This window comes from Cetorhinus maximus, chromosome 11, assembly GCF_964194155.1.
Source record: "Cetorhinus maximus chromosome 11, sCetMax3.hap1.1, whole genome shotgun sequence".
Taxonomy (NCBI): domain Eukaryota; kingdom Metazoa; phylum Chordata; class Chondrichthyes; order Lamniformes; family Cetorhinidae; genus Cetorhinus; species Cetorhinus maximus.
In genome coordinates, this window is record NC_135889.1 from 98,458,936 (window position 1) to 98,480,195 (window position 21,260).

The 21,260-nt window shown below is 43.9% G+C and overlaps 1 protein-coding gene across 2 annotated transcripts in view; it reads left to right on the top strand.

The window, feature by feature from the left end:
* Positions 1–21,260, top strand: part of kynu (kynureninase) — a 179,092-nt gene that overhangs the window by 143,088 nt on the left and 14,744 nt on the right. For both annotated transcript variants that reach the window (XM_078552495.1, XM_078552496.1), the window contains exons 12-13: positions 2,051–2,136; positions 16,566–16,796. In XM_078552495.1, coding sequence (XP_078408621.1) covers positions 2,051–2,136; positions 16,566–16,796 — 317 coding nt within the window. The remainder of the gene's footprint in view (positions 1–2,050; positions 2,137–16,565; positions 16,797–21,260) is intronic.

The following is a 21,260-nucleotide window of genomic DNA, read 5'->3' on the forward strand; positions in this document are numbered from 1 at the left end:
GTGCCTTGGAATGCTTTATGATGTTAAAAGCACTCAATAAACATAAGTTATTGTTGAATTGCTAAAGTTTAAATTCAGCCTAAAAAGAGTTAATTCCTAGAGATACAGAAGACATTCAGAATATTGATTCTGATGGTTCCTGAATGGGAACACCAGGCATCAGATTACTCAGTTTTGCATTTTAGCTAAGCCTTCAATCCTAAGTGTCACAAAGGTTAATCCTCAAATGGCATGTCACTAAAGTAATGTCTTCGCCCGCCAATATAGGCTTCAAAAACAAGTATTTATTTCTCTTCTCTTCCTATTTTGTCATCAATTGGTCATTGGAGAATATCCATTGTTCTTTAATTAACTAATTTGGTCTTTGTGCATACATGCAGGCCTCTCTTTGCAGTCAGTTTAAGTCAGATAGTGACACATAAAAGCAACAGAATGGCACATTGGACACATTCAGGTTGTAACCTGACTGTTGGATCAGATACCTTAGGGATACTTATCTTGTGTGTTTTGTTCAACTCAGTCCTACTAGCTTCAACTTCAAGTGACTGGCAAATGCCATGTTTTTCTGCCTCCTTGCTGCAGTGGATGCTGGCCAGGCACTTGCCTGCTTTATGCAAATGGCCTGACTCCAGGGCCTCTTGTGGGGGTCAACCCTAAGTCTATGCCCCATTATTACCATTTCAACAAATTGGAAAACATTTGTCATAACTGTCCAAATGTATAGGTAGTGTCTATTACAAGTGCAATCCTTCTTGTCTGAGTTATCTTTCTGTCTACCCCCAAAGCAATACTTCACACTCAGGCTCTAAGGAAAAAAAATATGCAATCTCTCATTACTTGTCTTCTCAAAATCTTTCTTAATTTTGAAAACTGCATGTATCCCACCTGGGCCTTCTCTTTCAGTAGAAAAAGCACCAGATTTTCAAATCTTTTTTTATAACTTTAACCTTTCATTCTTGGTATCGCTCCAGATTATCTATTCCCATAGCTATTTCCTATTATAGTGTTCAGAATTGAAGGCAGTACATCAGATGGGTCTAAATCCACGTATATAAAGAATTCAACGTTACTGCCCTGTTTTTTTATTTAATACCGCACACGTATAAAACTAAAAACCCAGTTGCCTTTTTATACTTTATTTTAAAAACCCTGAACTCCCACCTTTGTACCTGCTGGCTCTGTTTCTTAACTCCAGTAAGGGTTTCACAAACTATGGCATACTTCCTCTCACTTATTTTACCTAGAAGTTTTAGTTCGTATTTCTCCATATTGAACTGCGGCTGCAAATGATCTGTACATTGCCCTCTAATGCCTTGATTCTGTGGGCATTCATCAGGTTTTGCCATGTTCCTAATTTGATATCATCAATAAACATTTATATCATTCCTCTTGTATCTATGTCCAAATCATTTCTATTAATGGGAAACAAAGAGGTCCCAATATGGATCCTTGAAGCACACAAGTATCCATGTTCAGTCAATCTGAAAAAGATCCATTTGCTCCATTATTTTGTACTATCGCAATCAATCTCTCTCCAACTGATTTTTTCCCTTCAATGCTTGTCCTTCATGTGTTGTCATGACTAATTGCTGTCTGAAAATCCATATGTTCTGTGATTTCCTTAAAAAGTCAATTAAACCTATTGAGCACAATCTGCTCTTTACAAATCCATGATAATTATCCCTGATTAGCCTATGCCTTTCTATACCCAATTTCAGCCATCAGTGTGGACTCTAGAAATTGTCCCACAATGAACAAAGGAGTAATTAGCCTGTAATTTCCTTCTTCATCCATTTCCCTTTTTTTGAACAATGTAATGAGATTTGGGATTTTCCAAGCCTTTGGCACAGTTTCCATTTTCAAAGATTTGTAGAAAAATGATAGGAAAAATAATTAAGGCATAACCCTAAGTATCTGGAATCACTCCAAAGAAAACCTGAATGTCTTCTACTGCCCTATCCCAGGAGGATAGTCACCCTTTTGCCATTAGATAACTAACATGTGAAGTTTTGAATCATCCCTGCATGTTCTTTTTCTCTCTGCTTATTAGAAATTGACTTAAGTCCTGGCGTGAATGGATTTCGAATATCAAATCCACCCATTTTATTGGTTCGTTCACTGCAAGCTAGCTTAGAGGTAAGTCCATTGATTGGGTTGGGAAATTTTAGTTTTAAATAAACATTTATATCTGTAGGGATAATAGAGTCAAATCTAACTTTAAGTTTTTATTTGTGTTGTTTAATTTGGCTTAAGTTGTGTTGCATAACCTAACCCAATTATAAAGACTTGCCCAACAATAGTAAATAAATATGTTATCGGTTATAAACTATTCAACCTATAGCCCACCTCAAAAATATCAAGGATTGAATAAGACATATTTTGGCATTTTACCATCAACTGCTTTCTTTCACTCATCAATAATCAAGGGTGACATGAAAACAAGACTTACATTTATAAAGCACTTTTCACAACCAGAGGACATCCAAAAGAGGACACTCAAAATACTCGAAGTGCAGTCACTGTTGTCACAGTAGGCAATAATGGAGTCACACAATTTGTGCACAGCGAATGTGATAATGACCAGATAATTGGATGTTAATTGAGGGATAAACATTGGCCAGGACATCAGGGGTAACCCCCACCCCCTCCCCCCGTCCCCTGCTCTTCCTCAAAAATAGTATCATGGAATATTTTATGGCAGATGGAGCCTCAGTTTAATGCCTCATACAAAAGATGGCACTTTCAGCTGTGCAACACACCCTTCATACTAAAGAGGAGCAACAACCTTGAATTTTGTTTTCAAATGCAGGAGTGGCACTCGAACCCACAACCTTCTGATTGAGAAGCGAGAGTGCCATCAACTGAGCCATGACTGACAGCCATAGCTGACACAAATTAAAATAGGATAATTAATACAACATCATAAACAGAGCACTAATATGGTACATAATTATCCACAACACATCATTTGAATTCATCTTAACGTCGAAAACAGTAACATTCAATTGACAGTTACGGCATATGTTGACCTTTGCTAGGTCATTTGGTAAAGAAATAGATGGTCTTTGTATATTTCCTGTTTGTTTATATCTTGGACAGTGTTAAATAGAAACATATCGAAGGTGAACTTTGTCCCAGGTGGTAGTATAAAATGAGCAATAGGAAATCAGCAGTTGGTTTTACACCCCACCCGATTTTATTTTTGAATGCCTCTTTGGTTGGGTAGAAGTTTAATGCCCGAATCAAAACTGCTCTCATCCCTTGGAATTGTCTGGCTCTAGTCCTTAGGATGCAACTGTAGGAAATTATCTGTCGTCTTTTCACCTGGTGTTATAGCAGCCTTTTTCCTTAACTTCCAGCAAACACCAAACCTGTCAATCATTTAATGAAGTTGGAGTTCTCTTCACCTGCTTATCTGGAAGTTTTCGTGATTATATTTAATAAGTTTACATTTAATAGAGCCATCTCCCAGACTCCAAACAAAAAGGTGCCAAGCATCTAGTTGAATCTCATTTGTTTTGTTGTAAAAGAGAGGCACTTTAAACTACTACAGTCAACAAGCTGTCTTACCTTTAACATGCTTTTCATCTCTGTAATTGCAGAGACATAACATATGTCAGATTTGCTACAGCTTTTCCTGCAGATTATATGAACTTTAATGCAGCTGGCAATAATGGAGTCACTAACTATTAAATGATAAATGAGAACAATGACACTACTGCAGATTGGTGAGGTTAAATTAAGGATAAATCCTGCAGTAACTGACAGCTGTGTGGAGTCTCATAATGTGTAAGTGTTTTCTTCATACCTTATTGGGTGCTTGTGCGCCTGTTCAGTGCCTGAGAAGTGCATCTATTTAGCATCAGAAAAACAAGCACAATATGACTGAATTTGTAGCCCATTGAATCTCCTTTTAGCTACAAAAAGAAATTCCATCTAATCAAATTAACCTAATGAAGAAAAATAAAAGGTACCTTTGCTGCTCTACTGCTGACTGAGACTACTACAGATTACCGCTGGAGGGGCGTATTGCAGCCTGTTGCAATACCTTAGTTCAAAGAGAACCTTCTAACATTCAACTGATCAATTCAAGTGATTTGTGTTCGGTTTCAACCTTTTTGCTCTCAATTATTTCTAAATTTCAGTAAGTTTTCTGAGAAATTTCAAATTTGTTAAGCATGCATGGAGTATTTGAGACTGAGAGTGGAATCGTCCCATCCCGTTGACGTCAGGTGTCATGGGGGCGGGGAGTAATATGGCAAGAAAGCTAAAAATCGGTTTCATGCCATCATCCGTTGCACCCGTCAATGGCAGGCCGCGCCCGCTGCCACCGCGTGTCGAGAATCTCATTTCAATACTTTAGCGCCACATTATAAGCCCTGCTCGCCAGAATAATCTCCCCACGTCAAATTTATCGCCCGTGTCGGCATGACTTCAGAACAGCACGCTTCACGACTGCCTTTCAAAGGCGTGCACCTGGCAACCTAAGCTTCGAGGGGAACTCGGAGGTGAGTGCACACAACCTTGTGCAGCGCTGGTGAGCATCACCCGTAGGACATCGAGGAAGAGGTGCTGCACGTTTTGGGGTGGGGGGGGGGGGGGGAAGGGTGGGTCACAGGCAGTCGCTTTTTCCCCAGCTGACTTTACAATGCGGTGCCAGGGCAAGGGCTCCAGTGTGGATCAGCCGGGGTGGGTGGAGCAAGGCATCAGGCAGCACAGACTGAAGAAAGTGCACAAGCCCGTGCCAGGGGCCTGTGGGGAAGGGGGGGGGGGGGTTGCAAGGGACGCAGCTACGCACTTGGAAAAAGTTGTCAAAAGTGAGCATTTTTCCGCAGCTGAGACCGTTCAGCTGCAGCTCCATTGAGATGCTTGGAGTTGGGGGCCTCTGAACCTTTTCTGCTCATTCAAGCAACACAAAAGCATGAAAGTGCCACCGAATGTTCCAGAACTTTTCACCCCTCAGACACAGACTGCAAATTAATGTGTGTTTTAGGGGGCAGCTAAACAATTGTAAAATCCCCTTGCGAAAGGTGGTCATGGCACAGTCACTGGTGGAGGTGCTCACAGCCCCTTGCAATGTCTTTATTAAGGTTTGGACTAGTATCCATCATGGTTCAAGCTAACAGCGCAGCTTTGGAGTGCGGATTAGGAGAATGTCTGCACCTGAGCTGAGAGCGCAGCATGCAGTCCAGTGGCCGAAGCTGCCGCCAATCGGTCAGGTGGAGTGGGGTGGATGTGGATGGGGCTTCAGACAGCCAGTGAGCGCACTACACACTGGCCATCCAAGCACACTTCTGCATGCGTGAAGGGGCCTTCAGACTTAACCAAGAGAGGTTCTTAAGACACATATGCTCACCTAGGAGTCTCTTTCTTTGATCCTACTGGAGGAGAACATCAGGATCATGGAGCCTGGTGATTTAGCGCTATACCTCATGGTTTACAGGGAGCAGAGAAAGTGAAGAGAGAGACGGAGGCGCCTGGCTCAACAAAGGGAGGAGCATCACCCTCAAGATGAAGGTGAACCAGGGCCTACTGCACACGCAGCTGAAGATCCACAGCGAGCTCTCACTTGTGGGTGCTTCGCTAGACCCGGTCATTCCTGCAGATGAATGAAATCCAGTGTCACCAAAGACTGCACATATCTAGGGAACTGGTTGGTCACGTGACACTTGCTGCAGGATTTGTCACCACAGGGACATGGAGGGCATCCACTGCCAGTGGCCGTGAAAGTGACTGCGGCACTTAATTTTTATGCCAGTGGCTCTTTTCAGGGCTCCACAGGTAACCTGTGCGGGATCTCACAAGCCTGTACGCACAAGTGTGCCCAGGAGGTTACTGATGCCATCTTTGTCAAGGCACAGAACTTTGTACATTTCGCCTGGGATCAGGAAAGCCAAGAAGTGAGACTGTTGGGATTTGCACAGATTTCTGGTTTCCCACAGGTGTAGGGTGCCATTGACTGCACTCATGTGGCGCCTAGACCTCCATGGCAACAAGCATTCAACCACGTCAACCGCAAGGACTACCACTCGCTGAATGTTCAGCTGGTGTGGGACCGCCACAAAGTCATCCTACAAGTCTGGCCACGATTCCCAGGGAGCATCCACGACTCCTACATCCTTAGCAGGTCTCAGATTCCTGACATATTCCAGGGTCCACAGAAGCTGCAGGGTTGGCTCCTCGGGAACAAGGGCTACCCACAGAGGACGTGGCTGATGATGCCCATGTGGCGGCCTCAAGCTGCAGCAGAGCGACGGTATAACGAGGCTCATGCCGCGACCTGGACTGTGGTGAAGCAATAGATAGGCATTTTGAAAATGAGCTTCTGGTGCCTCGACAGGTCTGGTGGAGCACTGCAATACAGTTCACCAAGGGTGTCGCACCTCATCGTCGCTTGCTGTGTGCTCCACAACCCTGGCGCTGCAACGGGGGGAGGACCTGGCTATGGAGGAACTTCTTGTCTCCTTTGATGAGGAGGATTTCAAAGTGGGTGATGGTAATGAGGTCCTCGAAGGCGAGGATGCAGGCAATGAGGCCATCACACTGGCCAGACAAGGCAGGTGTGCTCGGGAGGCCCTCATAGCTGCAAGATTCATGGAGGATGATGATGAGGTGGAGTGAGGACAGTCCTAACATCCTCACCTTGCATCTGTGAATGTTTGTCTCCTGTGTGGTTGATGGCAGCGCACATACCCTCAGTGTTCAGGCTCAGGTCACGGAGATGCAGAGGAGGCCCTAATACTCATTAGATTCCAGGAGGATGATGACAACATGCAGTGAGGACATTCCATAGACCTTCACATAGCCTCTGAGAATGTCTGACTCCTGTCTGGCTGGGGGCAGCTCGCTTGCACTCCATGATCAGGGTCATATAATGGAGACAAAGCCATGAAGCTTTAAATGCACCTGATCCTTTGTCAGCCTTCAGCACTTGACCCCTTCAGGAGCACAGGGTCACCCGTCACAGATGCAGAGATGGGGGTGGCGTCAGCCCCACCTCAAAGGTGTTGAGAGCACACAGAGCGAATGACGGAACCCTGTGACGCTTGCCCACTACATTCTGGCAGCAATGATGAGCACCATCGAGCTGCAAGCATCACTAATGTGTCCAGTGAGTGTGAAGCCGGAGCATCACTTTGGTCTGAAGGTTACACTCTGCACAGGGAAGAGGTCCCGGACTGAGACACCTGCCTTTATCTTGTGCAGGAACCAAGGTTTCACATCTGAGTGACACAAACACTGTTCATCATAACAAGGAGCCATAGGCAAGGAGACATTCTTGGGAGTTCATTTACAATAGTGAACATTAAGTACAAGTGATTAACACAAGTGCCCAGGGTGTGCAACTACATCTTCTTAACCTTCCAAACCCTGCTGCTATGTCTTGGCTCCAGCCTGACATCCACAGCGGAGGTGGAGACAGCCGGCTGACTGCTGTGCCCTGTCTGTGATGACCTTGGCAGGAGTCATCTGGAGGGCTGAAACCTGAAGGGCCCCGGCCTGCTTTCAGGGCCCTGCTGTGTGGCAGTGGCACCCTCCTTGGCCTGTGGAGCTGGAGCTACTGGGGTCACAGGAAGAGGAGATTCGGATGGACCAGTTACTTCAGGAGTCACCTGGGTGGATGGCCCCGTGGTGTATATCTGCTGATCCTCCTTCCCATGGGCGCCCAAGAGCCTCTGGCTGACTCCTTGAGGTTAAGGGGAAGGTGGAGTGAGATTGAGCTGCCCCGCACATCTTCCATTGACACTGTTGGAGGCAAGCTATGGTGTCAGTGATGAGTTCAACCCACACACAGGACTGATGTCCTGGACCTAGGTCTCCTTGGCAGCTGCCATCTCACCATTGTTGACCTCAGTGCATTGGCATGCGAGCGCTATCACCTTAGGCTGAAAGCAGATGGACTCCTCCATTGTGCCTTGCAATCTGATGAGTACATCTGATGAGGTCATTCCTTCTTGATGTTCCCAAGCTTGCTTTTGCAGCTCCAGCAACTGAGATATGACCAAGTCCAGAGGCTCATCATCAGACACAGACTCAGCAGATTCCTGGCCTCCGGCAGTCCCCCGAGTGCCGGAAGCCTCGGAAGTCCCTGGTGCCGCTTGCTGTGGATCAGACAGTGCGATGTGCTCACCAGATTGTGACCCCGAGGCTACTCTAGAACTAGTTCCCACTGAGATGTGTTTCTGGGTGCTGGTGGAGGGTGTGATGGCTCTTCAATCAGGGCATCATCAGATTTGTCTTCCAAGGTATCTTCAGGCTTGAGTCCCAGCAAAAGCGTGGAGAGATAATTAGTGCATGGCAGGGGACTGCGGAACAGGGGAACTCACTCCCAGTGTGGTTGCCTGATGGATGTTGCACTACTGGATCCTCATGGAGTTGAACACCACCGACCTCATCGTCAGCACAGGAATGGTCCAGACCATTGCCAGCCAGCTGGATGACTCTGTTTTCAAAGTTTGTGAGGATCGGGATGTCGGGCAATCCTCCACCGGTCTGCAATCTCTCCCTTTTGTTGTGTGCCAGCTTGTCCTGCATGAATACAGGTGAAGAGAGTGTAAGCAGGATGCCTGCCAGGCCAACTGAGAAAGATGCCTAGCATGTGTGGGTGGTGAGTGGTGCCATGGACGGGTTGAGGACAGAGTAGGAGCAGGGTAGATGAAGGTGTGTGTGAGAGAGTGAATGGTGATGTCCCTTGAACTGGCAGTGAGTGAGACCCCTGTGGTTGTGTGATGGGATGGTGAGTGTGTAAGTTGAGAGTGATGAGCAGTGACTAACCCTGGCAGAACAGAGGAGATCGTTCATCCTCTTTGGGCACTGGGTGGCTGTCCTGTTTTGCAGGACATTGACGCTGACCACTGCTGCCAACACCTCCCATGCCGGAGTTGTCACCTTGCTTGCTGACCTTTGCCTACTTCACCCAGAGTGGGGGTTGAGGATTTCTCGGCAGGACTCCACTGCATCCAGCCAGTGCCTGAGGGAGGCATCACTAAATTGGGGGGCAGCATGTCTTCTCCCTTTGGCAGCCATGATTTTCCAGCAGCTTTCAATCCCTTGGCGAGTGCTAGCTTTGTACAGGGGTGCCCTTTAAATATGGCGCCTGGATTATTGATGCCTGAGGTGATCGCTGGGCGGGCAAATTAGACCCCGCACTGCCAGCAATCCGACGTGTGCCGACGTGTTTCCCATGAATGCATTATTAATGAGGCGGGATGTGCCGGGAACGGACGATATGGCACAAAAACCCACCATTGCGGCCAGTGGGTAAAATTACTTTTTCCATGCCCGTACTTAGTGCAAATCTGGGACTATTCCGCCCTGTGTGCTTCCATCTTACAATGGGATGCAATGTTAAACTTAAAATCTGTTATGATATCACTCCAATTGAGTGATTACTATATGTTAATTGGCAACTTGCCTCTCCTAATGGGGCTGTGCACTATCACCATAAAGCGTATAAGGTAAATACAGATGTTAGTGATCGGAACTGGCTTCCCAATGCTTTCATACTTAATTCCCAGCTAAATTTATTTATGCCACAACCAGGGCCAGGGAAAGAAATCATGGGTCCGCGTGCTTCTCTTGTTTCCCGGCCCCTTATTCCTCATCCCCCGCCCCTCCTTAACCCTCTCCCTCAAACATGCATGGTATTTCCCCCCCCATTTCAAGATTCACCAATTAATTCACCAAACAATCACAGGAAGGTCCTAGTAAAATGATAACACCCATTATTGGCATCTGGTTACAAATATCATCTGACATATATACACCATCAGTCATTTATATTAAGAGCTGCAACAATATAATGCAGCATTAGTTTGTATGTGCCCTATAGATAATCCCACCATGACTATTAAACAAACCAGAGAATATAAATTTTACTTTAACAGCATTTTGCAACATTGGCCGGGATTTTCTGGCCCCATCGAGGGCGGGACCCACCGTGGACCCATCAAGGCAGTGCCCCAGCCAGAAGTCCATTGACTTGTGGTGGGACCAGAAGACCTTGGCAGGTGCGGAAAATCCCGTCGATTGTTAATTTAAAAGGAAAATATCCCATTAGTTATTTTTAACACTGAAATGATAGCACTGATTTTGGTGACAGCCCCAGCCCTCATTAACATGTTCTGCACATTGTGTCATATGGACATGGTGACAGTAAATTCATATTTTGGGGAAATATTCAGCACTTGCAACCCAGATAAACTGCACAAGATTGTTTCCATTCAAGAGAAGAAATATAAGACTCTCTCCTGCATGGGTGCATGGTAGTATTCAATATAATTATATCGTACAAGGGATATAGTTGGATTCTGTTTTATCAGTCAGCTCACAGGATAAAAAGATCAAATGCCTTCTGAGCAACAAAGTTGAGTGATTGAACAACATAGGTCTTCACTGTCAGTGAGAACCATTGGAGCCCTCAGGTGCCTCTGTGTGACACAACTTTTAGGAGGCGAGAGGACAAAGACTGGTTCACAATTGTATCTGTGTTTTCTTGATCAGCAAGTCTGAAGACTCTGCTGATTGCTGCTTCTCGCTGCAATATATTTTCAATATCTACAGTGCAATACAACTTTATCATGATATTTCAATACCTCAAAAAACTCATAAAACACCAAGATATAGTGGGATAATAGATAAGTAGACAAAAGGACAAGATTGAAGTCAATGGAAAAGACTCTTGAGAATCATGTGCAGTGTAAATCAGGTTACTGTTCACTATGATCCCATTACGCACTCCTGTCCTGGCAATCTCATCCCACAAAACCCGCTCACAGTAAACTTCCATTAGCAATACAATAAACAGGCATGATTCCACCCTCTATTCACAAGATAATTATGGATGACAAAAGGCATCTACCCCAGCTCATCTCATCCATTCAAATGAGATATGAACGTATGTAGTAGGAGCAGGAGTAGGCCATTCGGCCCCTCGAGCCTGCACTGCCATTTGATAACATTGCCTACATTTTACCAGTGACAGCAACTCAAAAATATTTCATTGGCTGTAAAGCAATTTGGGACATTGTGAAAGGTGCCGTATGAATGTATCACTTGTCTATCTTTCATTACACCTGCATGCAGTAAGCAGAGTGACTGTAGCAATGGTGAAATTTGAGGCCCAGTGCTGATTCTCTAAGGATAATTAGTCACAGAGCAATCAATTGATGTTAGGAAAATGACTACAAAGAAATCATTATATTTACAAAACAATTTAACTCTGTAGCTAATACAACCTAATCATTCTGACTTCTCTGGTGCCAACCCACAATATACCATAAATGGCATCTGCTCCTTTTATTCTAATGACATTATCCCCAAAGTTTGTCAATCAGATATCTACCAACAGCTCAGGAAAATGTAGTTTGAATTGATGATCTGAATTTTTTAGAGGAGAATGGTATATGGTACAGCCTTCAGTACAGCCTTAACTCAAGAAGTGTATTGTTTCCTCTTCCCCCAGAAACTGTCAGACAAATTATGTTGTACACTGTGAGTTTACAGCCTGAGGTGAACCGAGGATAGAGTAGAGATTTTTAAAACCTTTCTTTAAGCAATTACCTAGTGACAAATAGGAAATTTAATTCCCAGACTTTACAAGAGTGATAAAATTGGTGACAGTGAAAAAAAGGCAGCAAGAAGCAGCAGCAAATAGGGTCAAAGTCGGGAAAAAATGGTAAAAGGCACAATTAATGGCTCTTTACTTAAATGCACGTAGTATTCGGAACAAAATTAATTAATTAACAGCACAAATAGAGATTAATGGGTATGATCTTACAGAGACAAGGTTACAAAGAGATCAAAGCTGGCAACTAAATATTCAGGGCTGTGTGACTTTTCGAAAGGACAGGCAGGAAGAAAAGGCGGGTGGGGTAGCTTTAGTACAAGATAGAATAAGTACGATTGCAAGAAATGATCTTGGATCGGAAGATGTGGAATCCATATGGGTGGAGGTAAGAAATAACAAGGGGAAGAAGACACTGGTAGGAGTAGCCCATAGGCCCATAACAGTAGCTATGCTGTCGGACAGAGAATAAATCAGGAAATAATGAGGGCTTGTAAAAACAAAAGGCAGTATATTAATCATGGGTGACTTTAATCTCCATGTAGATTGGGAAAATTAAATTGGCAGAGGTAGCCATGAGCAAGAATTCATAGAGTGTATTCGGGACAGTTTCCTAGAACAATATGTTGTGGATCCAACCAGGGATAAGGCTATTTTGGATCTGGTAATGTGTAATGAGACAGGTTTAATAAATGATCACTGAGTAAAAAATCCCCAAGGAAACAGTGACCACAATGTGGTGGAATTTAGCACTCAGTTTGAGAGTGACTATAGGCCAGTTAGCTTAACATCCGTCATTGGGAAAATGTTGTAGTCCATTATAAAGGTTGTAATAGCAGAGCATTTAGAAATGCATAATCTAATCAAACAGAGTCAGCATGGCTTTCTGAAGTGGAAATCATGCCTGACAAACTTATTAGAATTTTCTGAGGTGGTAACAAGCAAGATAGTTAAGGGGGACCAGTAGATGTAATATATTTGGATTTCCAAAAGGCGTTCGATAAGGTACCACACGTACGGCTACTTAATATAATAAGAGCCCATGGTGTTGGGGGTAGTATATTAGCATGGATAGAGGACTGGCTAACTAATAGAAGACAGAGAGTTGGGATACGGTGGGGTGGCGGGGTATTTTCAGGATGGCAAACTGTAACTAATGGAGTGCCACAGTGATCAGTGCTGGGGCCACAATTATTTACAATATATATTACTGATTTGGATGAGGGAAATGAATGTACTGTCGCCAAGTTTGCGGATGACACAAAAATAGGTGGGAAGGCAAGTGGTGAGGATGACACAAAGCGTCTACAGAGGGATGTAGACAGGTTAAGTGAGTGGGCAAAAACGTGGCAGATGGAATATAATGTGGGAAAGTGTGATGTTATGCACTTTGGCAGGAAGAATAGAGGAGCTGAATATTAATTAAATGGAGAAAGACTGAAGAAAGGTGCAACACAGAGGGATTTGGGGGTCCTCATCTATGAATCCCAAAAAGCTAGCATACAAGTTCAGCAGGTACTAGATAAGGCAAATGGAATGTTGGCCTTTATTTCAAAGGGAATGGAGTATAAAAATAGGGGGGAAGTCTTGCTAAAACTGTACAAGGCACTAGTTAGACCACACCTAGAATACGGTGAACAGTTTTGATCCCCTTATCTAAGGAAAGATATACTGGCATTGGAGGCAGTCCAGAGAAGGTTCACGAGGATGATCCCGGGGATGGAAGGATTTTTTTATGAGGAGAGGTTGAGTTGGCTGGGCCTGTACTCATTGGAGTTTAGAAGAATGAGAGGCGATCTCATTGAAACATATAAGATCCTTAGGGGGCATGACAGGGTGGATGCTGAGAGGTTGTTTCCCCATGTGGGAGAGTCTTTGACCAAAGGGCATAATCTTGGAGTAAGGGGGTGCCCACTTGAAATAGAGATGAGGAGGAATTTCTTCTCCCAGAGGGTAGTCAATCTGTGGAATTCTTTACCGCAGAGGGCTGTAGAGGCTGGATTGTTAAGTATATTCAAGGCTGAGATAGACAGATTTTTAATCAGTAAGGGAATCGAATGTTATAGGGAAAAGGCAGGAAAGTGGAGTTTAGGATTATCAGATCAGCCATGATATCATTGAATGGCAGAGCAGACTCGATGGGCCGAATGGCCTACTTCTCCTATGTCTTATGATCAACACCCTGTTTTGCATCATTCCCAGTTTTTAGGTTCTTACATTTATTTTGATGAGGCCCAAGATTCTCAAGCCTCTGGTACATCAACACAATATGTTTTCAGAGTTGTGTCTACTTTGGAGCATATGAAAATTTAGCCTGCTATTTATATGCTGGTTTAAAATCAAAAGAGAATTTTGAGAAGTGTATTCAGTTTTTTGGTACTAAACCTTAAAAATGACCCTCCCAATCCCCTACTCCACCCTAACCCCTCCACCACTCCCTCATCTCACCCCCTCACCCCAACACCCTAACACACTCTCCACCCCACCCTACAGCTCCCATTCCACCACAAAGCTGTCTGAAGGTCGGAAGCAGCAGCAGTTCCTATTGGCAGCTACTGTCAGTGAAGCTGACCGTCAGGATGACGGTTCTGATATATTTTTTAAAGCAGGTCTTTCAGGCCTGCTGCTCAGTCTGGATGCCTCTCAGGCCCAAGTCTGGGAGTTCAGGTCCGGGACAGGCCCAAGCCCAGGGAAATGTCTGACAGGCCTGAAGTGGAGGGAAAGGATCTGGGCAGGGGAATGGGGGTCTGGGGAGGCCTGAAAGGGGACAGAGAGATAAATCAATCAGACTGCTCCGCTGGTCCCATCTGCATTCCCCCCACCGCCCTACTCCTCCGGTCTCACCTCCTGTTTCTCTGGCGAAGTGTCCCTTTTATCCTCCCACCCCCCCAAGAGTTGGTCACCCTGATTAATTACCAACTGAGCTATCTGTGAATTGCCTCCACAAAGCCTTTCCAAATTGCTTCAGAAGACTGCTATTCAAACCTAAATGAAAATTCATTTTAATCACTATTTCCGTGTGTGTATTTGCGATGCATTGTAAATTTAACAACCTTATCCCCATAATAAAGAAGAAACTTGGCGCAGAATTTTACGACAGTGCGATTTTACGTTCCTGCTGAAGTCAATGGGGTTTATAATGTCTCGCCGCATTTTACGGCCCCGTCCCTGCCGAAACGAGGCCGTAAAATTCTGCCCTTGAAGTAGGGTTAGATGGTCAGCAGCCACACCCATGGCACTTATGCTTCTGCCGCCGACTGGAAAGGCAGCAGGATCAGTTGTGTATGCTTGCTCATCTCACACTGTGGCACATACGCAACTGATGCTGACGCCTTCTGAGTCGGCAGCAGGAGTTAGTGTTAACGCCCCACCTGCACCCAAACCCATGCACTCCTCCAAGTTAAAAGTCCCCCACTCCCCGCACGTCTGTTGGTCTATTAATGCTAACCATGTCATTCCAAGCTTCACCAGCAGGGACAAATATTTTCTTTTATCTCAATCCAGTACCACTGAAATCACTGCTCATTTTACTAAGAAAGGCTTTGATTGCTTAACAGAAGAGCTTGAATGATGATTCCCTCGACCCTGAGATCATACATTTGGGAATGCAATCACAAAAATCAAATTTCAAAGAATTTAAGTCGGCAGTCAAGTCCTTAGTAAAACTGATTGCCCAAGAAAATATTCGCAAAAGTGGGATGAACACTGGTATAAGGGTTGCTACTGTGTCTTGGAATGTCCATCAGTTAATTTGGGTTAGGTAGTATCTGGCTCTCTTTGAATTCCTAACAAATTGTCAGTGCGGAGAGTTAAGGCACAGATTTCACATTGACACCAACAACTGATAATTCAACATAAAATGTGTAAAAATTCATAATGAAATTAATTTAAAATTTGCTGATATAATTTGTTCCTGGTCAAGAACTTCCTTTGACTTTTGTTCCAGAATTTTCTTCGGAGCAGAATGCTCTCCAGGACAAATGGAACCCTCATATCAGTTATCTGTAACTCAAAAAAACAGCAGCTCTCTGTTAGCAATGTAATTTAATGTATGCATATAGAACGTGGTTGATTTTTGACAGGTAATCTATCAAATAGCTGGATAGGTAACAATTACCATTTTGTAGCATTACAGTCCTTTTAAGTAAACTAAAAATTCAATCTGCATAGCTAATGCAAAAATTATACATCACATGAAACATTTGCATTCATCTGAATTTCAAATAGAATGCTTTTTTTCTCAAAGGGTCATGGTGTAGAAGGTTATGGAAACTAGTTGAAGGGGCATTTTACCATTTCATCTTCCAGATCAGGGTTAACAATTCTGCACTCGTTTTGCAGGCGCTAATTGTCCCCCTAAGCCTCAAAAATTGTAGGCAGGAGGTATGTCCATTTCTCACCTGGCAGTTTGCTACTCACCATATTGGATCAGGTGGTTCCACTGATGTTGGGAGCACACATCAGGAACATTCATGGATGCAAATAATTTAATGCAGGATCAGTTTTCAATTTTTAAATGCCCTAGTGTTTCGCACACCATGTGCAAGCATCACAGTGGGTAAATCAAGTTGAGGTACCAATCAGCCATGACCTGATTGACAGAATCGAGGGGCTGAGTGATTTTCTCCTGTTCTTTTGTAACTGGGAGAGATTTGAGATTTCCAAATACTTTATTGACCTGTAAGGCACCCTCTTTAAATCTGGACTATTTCTTTAGTTTTAACAATTGAAAGTATTTTACTAAAAGTCTGCATGTGAGGGTGGAATGGATGGTAAAAAAAGGTATATCAGAGTCAAATGAGATTTTGTTTTCTTGGTGAATGCTATAGCTTGTTTCTCTACATTGCAAGAAAACAAGGAAAAATAATCACTAATATTTTATATGGACAAAATTAATGTTTAATCCAAAAATGTTGTCATGGGTGTATTACTGCAAAATGTGATGTGTTTACTGTGTGACTTTGGCAAATATATCTGTGATTAATTCCATTTGTTTCAGATCTTCAATCAAACTGACAAGAAAGCACTGCGGAGAAAATCTGTTTTACTTACTGGTTACTTGGAGAGCCTGATCAAGCTTTGCCATTCAAAGGTTCCAGATAATCCTCAGAAGCCATATGTCACTATCATTACTCCCTCTAATATTGAAGAACGAGGCTGCCAGCTCTCATTGGTTTTTTCAAGCCCTACCAACTTGATTTTTAAGGAATTGATGAAAAGAGGAGTTGTAGTAAGTAGCGCTTTGGCATTTGTTGTTACTGCTGTTAGCAATTCAGGCTTGCCTTAGATATATTCTCAGGTGCAAAACTAACCTCAGCTTCCTACTTATATGGCAATTGACTTGCATTACCCTTTATCTACTTGTACATCCCCATAACACAGCAATGTTAGAAGAGCATTCTCGTGTGATCTGGTCTGATACTTCTATCATTCAAGCATCTGGGGATAGAAATTCATGCGCTCTGTTTTTTTTTTATTCTTTCATGGGTTGTTCGCATTGCTAATTAGGCCAGCATTTAATTGTCCATCCCTAATTGCCCTTGACAAGGTGGTGGTGAGCCACCTTCTTGAACCGCAGCAATCCATGTGGTGTAGGTACACCCACAGTGCTGTTAGAGAGGGAGTTCCAGGATTTTGACCCAGCAATAGGAAGGAATATTGATATATTTCCAAGTCAGGAGGATGTGTGGCTTGGAGGGGAACTTGCAGTGGTGATGTTCCCATGTATCTGCTGCCCTTGTCCCTCTGGATGGTACAGGTCACGGATTTGGAAAGTGCTTTTGAAGGAGCCTTGGTGAGTTGCTGCAATGCATCTTGTAGACGACACACACTGCTGCCACTGTGCATCAGTGATGGATGGAGTAAAGGTTGAAGGTGGTGGATGGGGTGCCAACCAAGCAGGCTGCTTTGTCCTGGATGGTGTCGAGCTTCTTGAGTGCTGTTGGAGCTGCACCCCACCAGGTAAATGAAAAGTATTCCATCACAGTTCTGACTTGTTCCTTGTAGATGGTGAACAGGCTTTGGGGAGTCAGGGGGTGAGTTACTCGCAGAAGAATTCCCAGCCTCTGACCTGCTGTTGTAGGCACAGTATTTATATGTCTGGTCCAGTTCAGTTTTTGGTCAATAGTAACCCCCAGGATGTTGACAGTAGAGGATACATGGTAATGCCATTGAATATCAAGGGGCGGTGGTTAGATTTCTCTTGTTGGAGATGGTCATTGGCTGGTACTTGTGTGGTGTGAATGTTACTTGCCGCTTATCAGCCCAAGCCTGAATGTTGTCCAGGCCTTGCTGCATATGGGCATAGACTGTTTTAGTATCTGAGGAGTCGCGAATGATGCTGAACACTGTGCAATCATCAGTGAACATCCCCACTTCTGCCCTTATGATGGAAGGAAGGACATTGATGAAGCAGCTGAAGATGGTTGGTCCTAGGACATTACACTGGGGAACTCCTGCAGTGATGTCCTGCAGCTGAGATAACTGACCTCCAACAAACACAACCATTTAACTTTGTGCTAGATATGACTCCAAGAAATGGGAAGGGTAAGGACACCAGGCATCTGCTGAGCCCCATTGGTTAGATGGCTCTCATCATCATGGGCCAACATTAACAGAGCTTGTGTCGTCCACCACCTCTGAGAACTCTGATGATGGTAAGTTCCTGCTTTATGCCCCTTCTCAACTCCTGACACACCTTCATCCTGCTAGCTGGAATGATGAGAAGCTGGTGATAGTGTGATCATGCACCTCCTGCTTCCCACCTCACTCCCTCTTCCCTCACACCAATCTTCCCCTTCTAGTGTGCTGCTTCCAGACACTGAAAAACTGTCACCTGCCCAGCCGCAGCACATATGTGAGGAAGAGAGAACGACAGTAATGAAGAGCCCCCGTCATTTGATCAGAACTCGTATCCACCCGTTCAGATACTGGCATATACATTGGAGGCTAGTAGAGAGTGAGAAACAGTACATGGTAAGTCATTGGGCACAAATGTGCTGCACGGTAAGGGAAAAGGACAGTCTGTTTGCCAGCTCAATCAGGGTTACAGCCAAGTTCTCCTACAAAGGACTTGGATAAGGAGTGCGATGTGGGAGCACACAGGAGAGCACTGATGGGCATGGACCCCAAGACGCATTGTCTAGCCTGCCAGACAACTGCCTGTCTTGTCAAGGAACATGGAGGTGTCCACCTCTAAGTTGGCAGAGGGTATTGCAGAGTCTGTCCTGACTGCTGTCTCCACCCCATTTGCCTGCAGACCCTGAGGCACTGTAGCTGCTGCCTTCATATCTCTTGCAATCTTTGGGTGTAAAGGCCACTTGCTTCTCTGCAATCCAGGTGAGGAATCAGCAGCACTTTTCAGCAAATCCAGGAACTCGCCACAACATTTCCAAGAACGCTCTGGAGTACTTCCAGACAGTTTGCAATGGTAGAAGTGCTTAAAACTGACCTTATCTGCAGTTTGGGCATCTGGCCCTGCTGGTGGAGAGTCCATCTTGCAATTTGTTGGTGATTGACGAGTTTGTTGCCTGGACCAGCATGGTCCAAATTTGGTATCCTGGCACTGTATTAGCAGGTTGCTCTGTGTGAATGCATAGATGCATTCACAGGCTTCCAGCACACACTAGGGTGCCCTGGCGCACAATTCTGTGCCAGAGATGGCCGGTGCTGCAGCAGACCCCAGCAAAGCACTGCAAGGCCTCTGAAGCGCTATCTCCAGTGATGCCGTGCCAATGATTTTTGCACCCCTGATTTAAATAGAGCAGCCTTTTTTTAACATCTCAGAAAAGGGTTATCAGGACTTGCTGATTTTTGACTTGTGTTTGAATTTGAATTATCCTTCTCACCAAACTGTATTTGATGAGACACATATCAAAATAAGCTTGGTGCAGGGAATTGAACTGCAGTCAGCTTGTAACCTGTTTGTACACTGCACTTTAAGGAGCCAATTTAAATCTAGAGGAAACTGTGTCATTTTTGTCACAATAAAGACTGATCCATGTTTACAAGGGCACACAGTTACAGGTTCAGGAATATGAAGTCAAGCACACTTCATGCACGTAAAAAGTTTCAACCCTTTTTGGACACTAATTTTCTCCGCTGTTCTTCAAAGAGAAAATTCAGATTTTCGAAATTCAATGAGATCTTTGGTAGTCAACCAATAAATGGGCCAGTACCTTATTGCTTTTTAAATTTTGGAAGATTGCAAACTTGACATGAGGTCTGAAAGCTTTGATTGGCACTATCTGTTCTGACCTTTGTGGCAATGCAAACTGCTGTAGCTGACACATCGATACAACAAGGGTCCAGTATCAAAATGTACTTTCCTACATGAAGATATGGGCAGAAAATCCAGCACTGAGTAACTTCAACAAATGGGATATCCATGTACTGATTTCATGGAATAAGAGCAAAACAAGCTGGAAAAACTCCGGAGGTCAGGCAGCATCTGTGGAGAGAAATAGAGTTAACATTTCAGGAGAACTGATGATTAGATCAGAATTGATGCTGCCTGACCTGCCTAGTTTTTCCAGATTTTTTTTTGTTCTTATTTCAGATCCCCAGCATTTGCAGTATTTTGCTTTTGTACTGATTTCATGGCTTTGTTTCAGAACAATAGGCTTTGTTGCGGAATCCAGGACAAGAACTCTCAGTACCTGGATGAAGAACTCAATTTTTTTGTTCTGTCTGTTTGCACTTAATTCATATACAGCTCATATACATATATCTGTGCATCATATACAGCTTCTCTCAAGATTTCTATTTTGTTAGAAAATTCTAGTTCTAAGGCCTTCAGATCTCATGACCACTCATTACAAATAGAAGGCAACATAAGACAACTTCAGTGTTGCCATTTTGACTTGGTTCTTAAGAGTCTTTGCCTGACTGGACACTATTTCCTTTCTGCTGCCTAGAACCCTTTTAGCATCTTGAAATAGAAAATCACCTTGAAATACGTCATTCAGTGAAAAAACATGGTGCTTTATCCATGATTACAACCTCCTGCAATGTGACATTTTGTATATCTTGTCATGATGGTAGATCTTTCTTAATCAAGTCCTGTCTGCAACGCACTTAAAGCCCCATGTTATCGTTGGCAGGAAATTGACTTTGTGAAAGCCTAATTGTCTTCAAATTCATTAAAAATAGCAAGCAAATTATCTGTCTGCTGCTACCCTCTGGGAATTGGAATTTTGCTTTTATCAGACATTTTTGTATTTCAAGCTGTTTTTTTTTTTCTTTTTTATTATGTATTCTTAGGATGTGGACAATGCTGGAGACTTCCGAGATAATTAAATTTCTTGCTTAACATTCATTCCTTGCTTGCAACTATTGGTGCGCAACTTTTGGTAATCAACTCCAAGGCTTGGTTAATCCAGTGTTCTGTGACCCACAGGTACAGCAGTGTGGTGTTCGCATCTGTTCTGTTGCTTAAAATTCTGCAAGTTTGAGCAAGGCATGATGTGGACATTTTATCAGTTCATTTTTGTTTCTTCTCACGAAGAGAAGAATTACTTCCATTAACATGCAAAGTATTACTATTCTGCCTAGGTCAAACAAAAATGTTTGTCAGTCTCTACAACGATTGGGCCAGGATTTTCCAGTCCCAACTGCAGCTGGTGTAATGGTGGGCAAGGGGGGAGTTGGTGGTCAATGCAGCGGGAGTTGAAAAATCGGTTTCCCACCAGCGTGA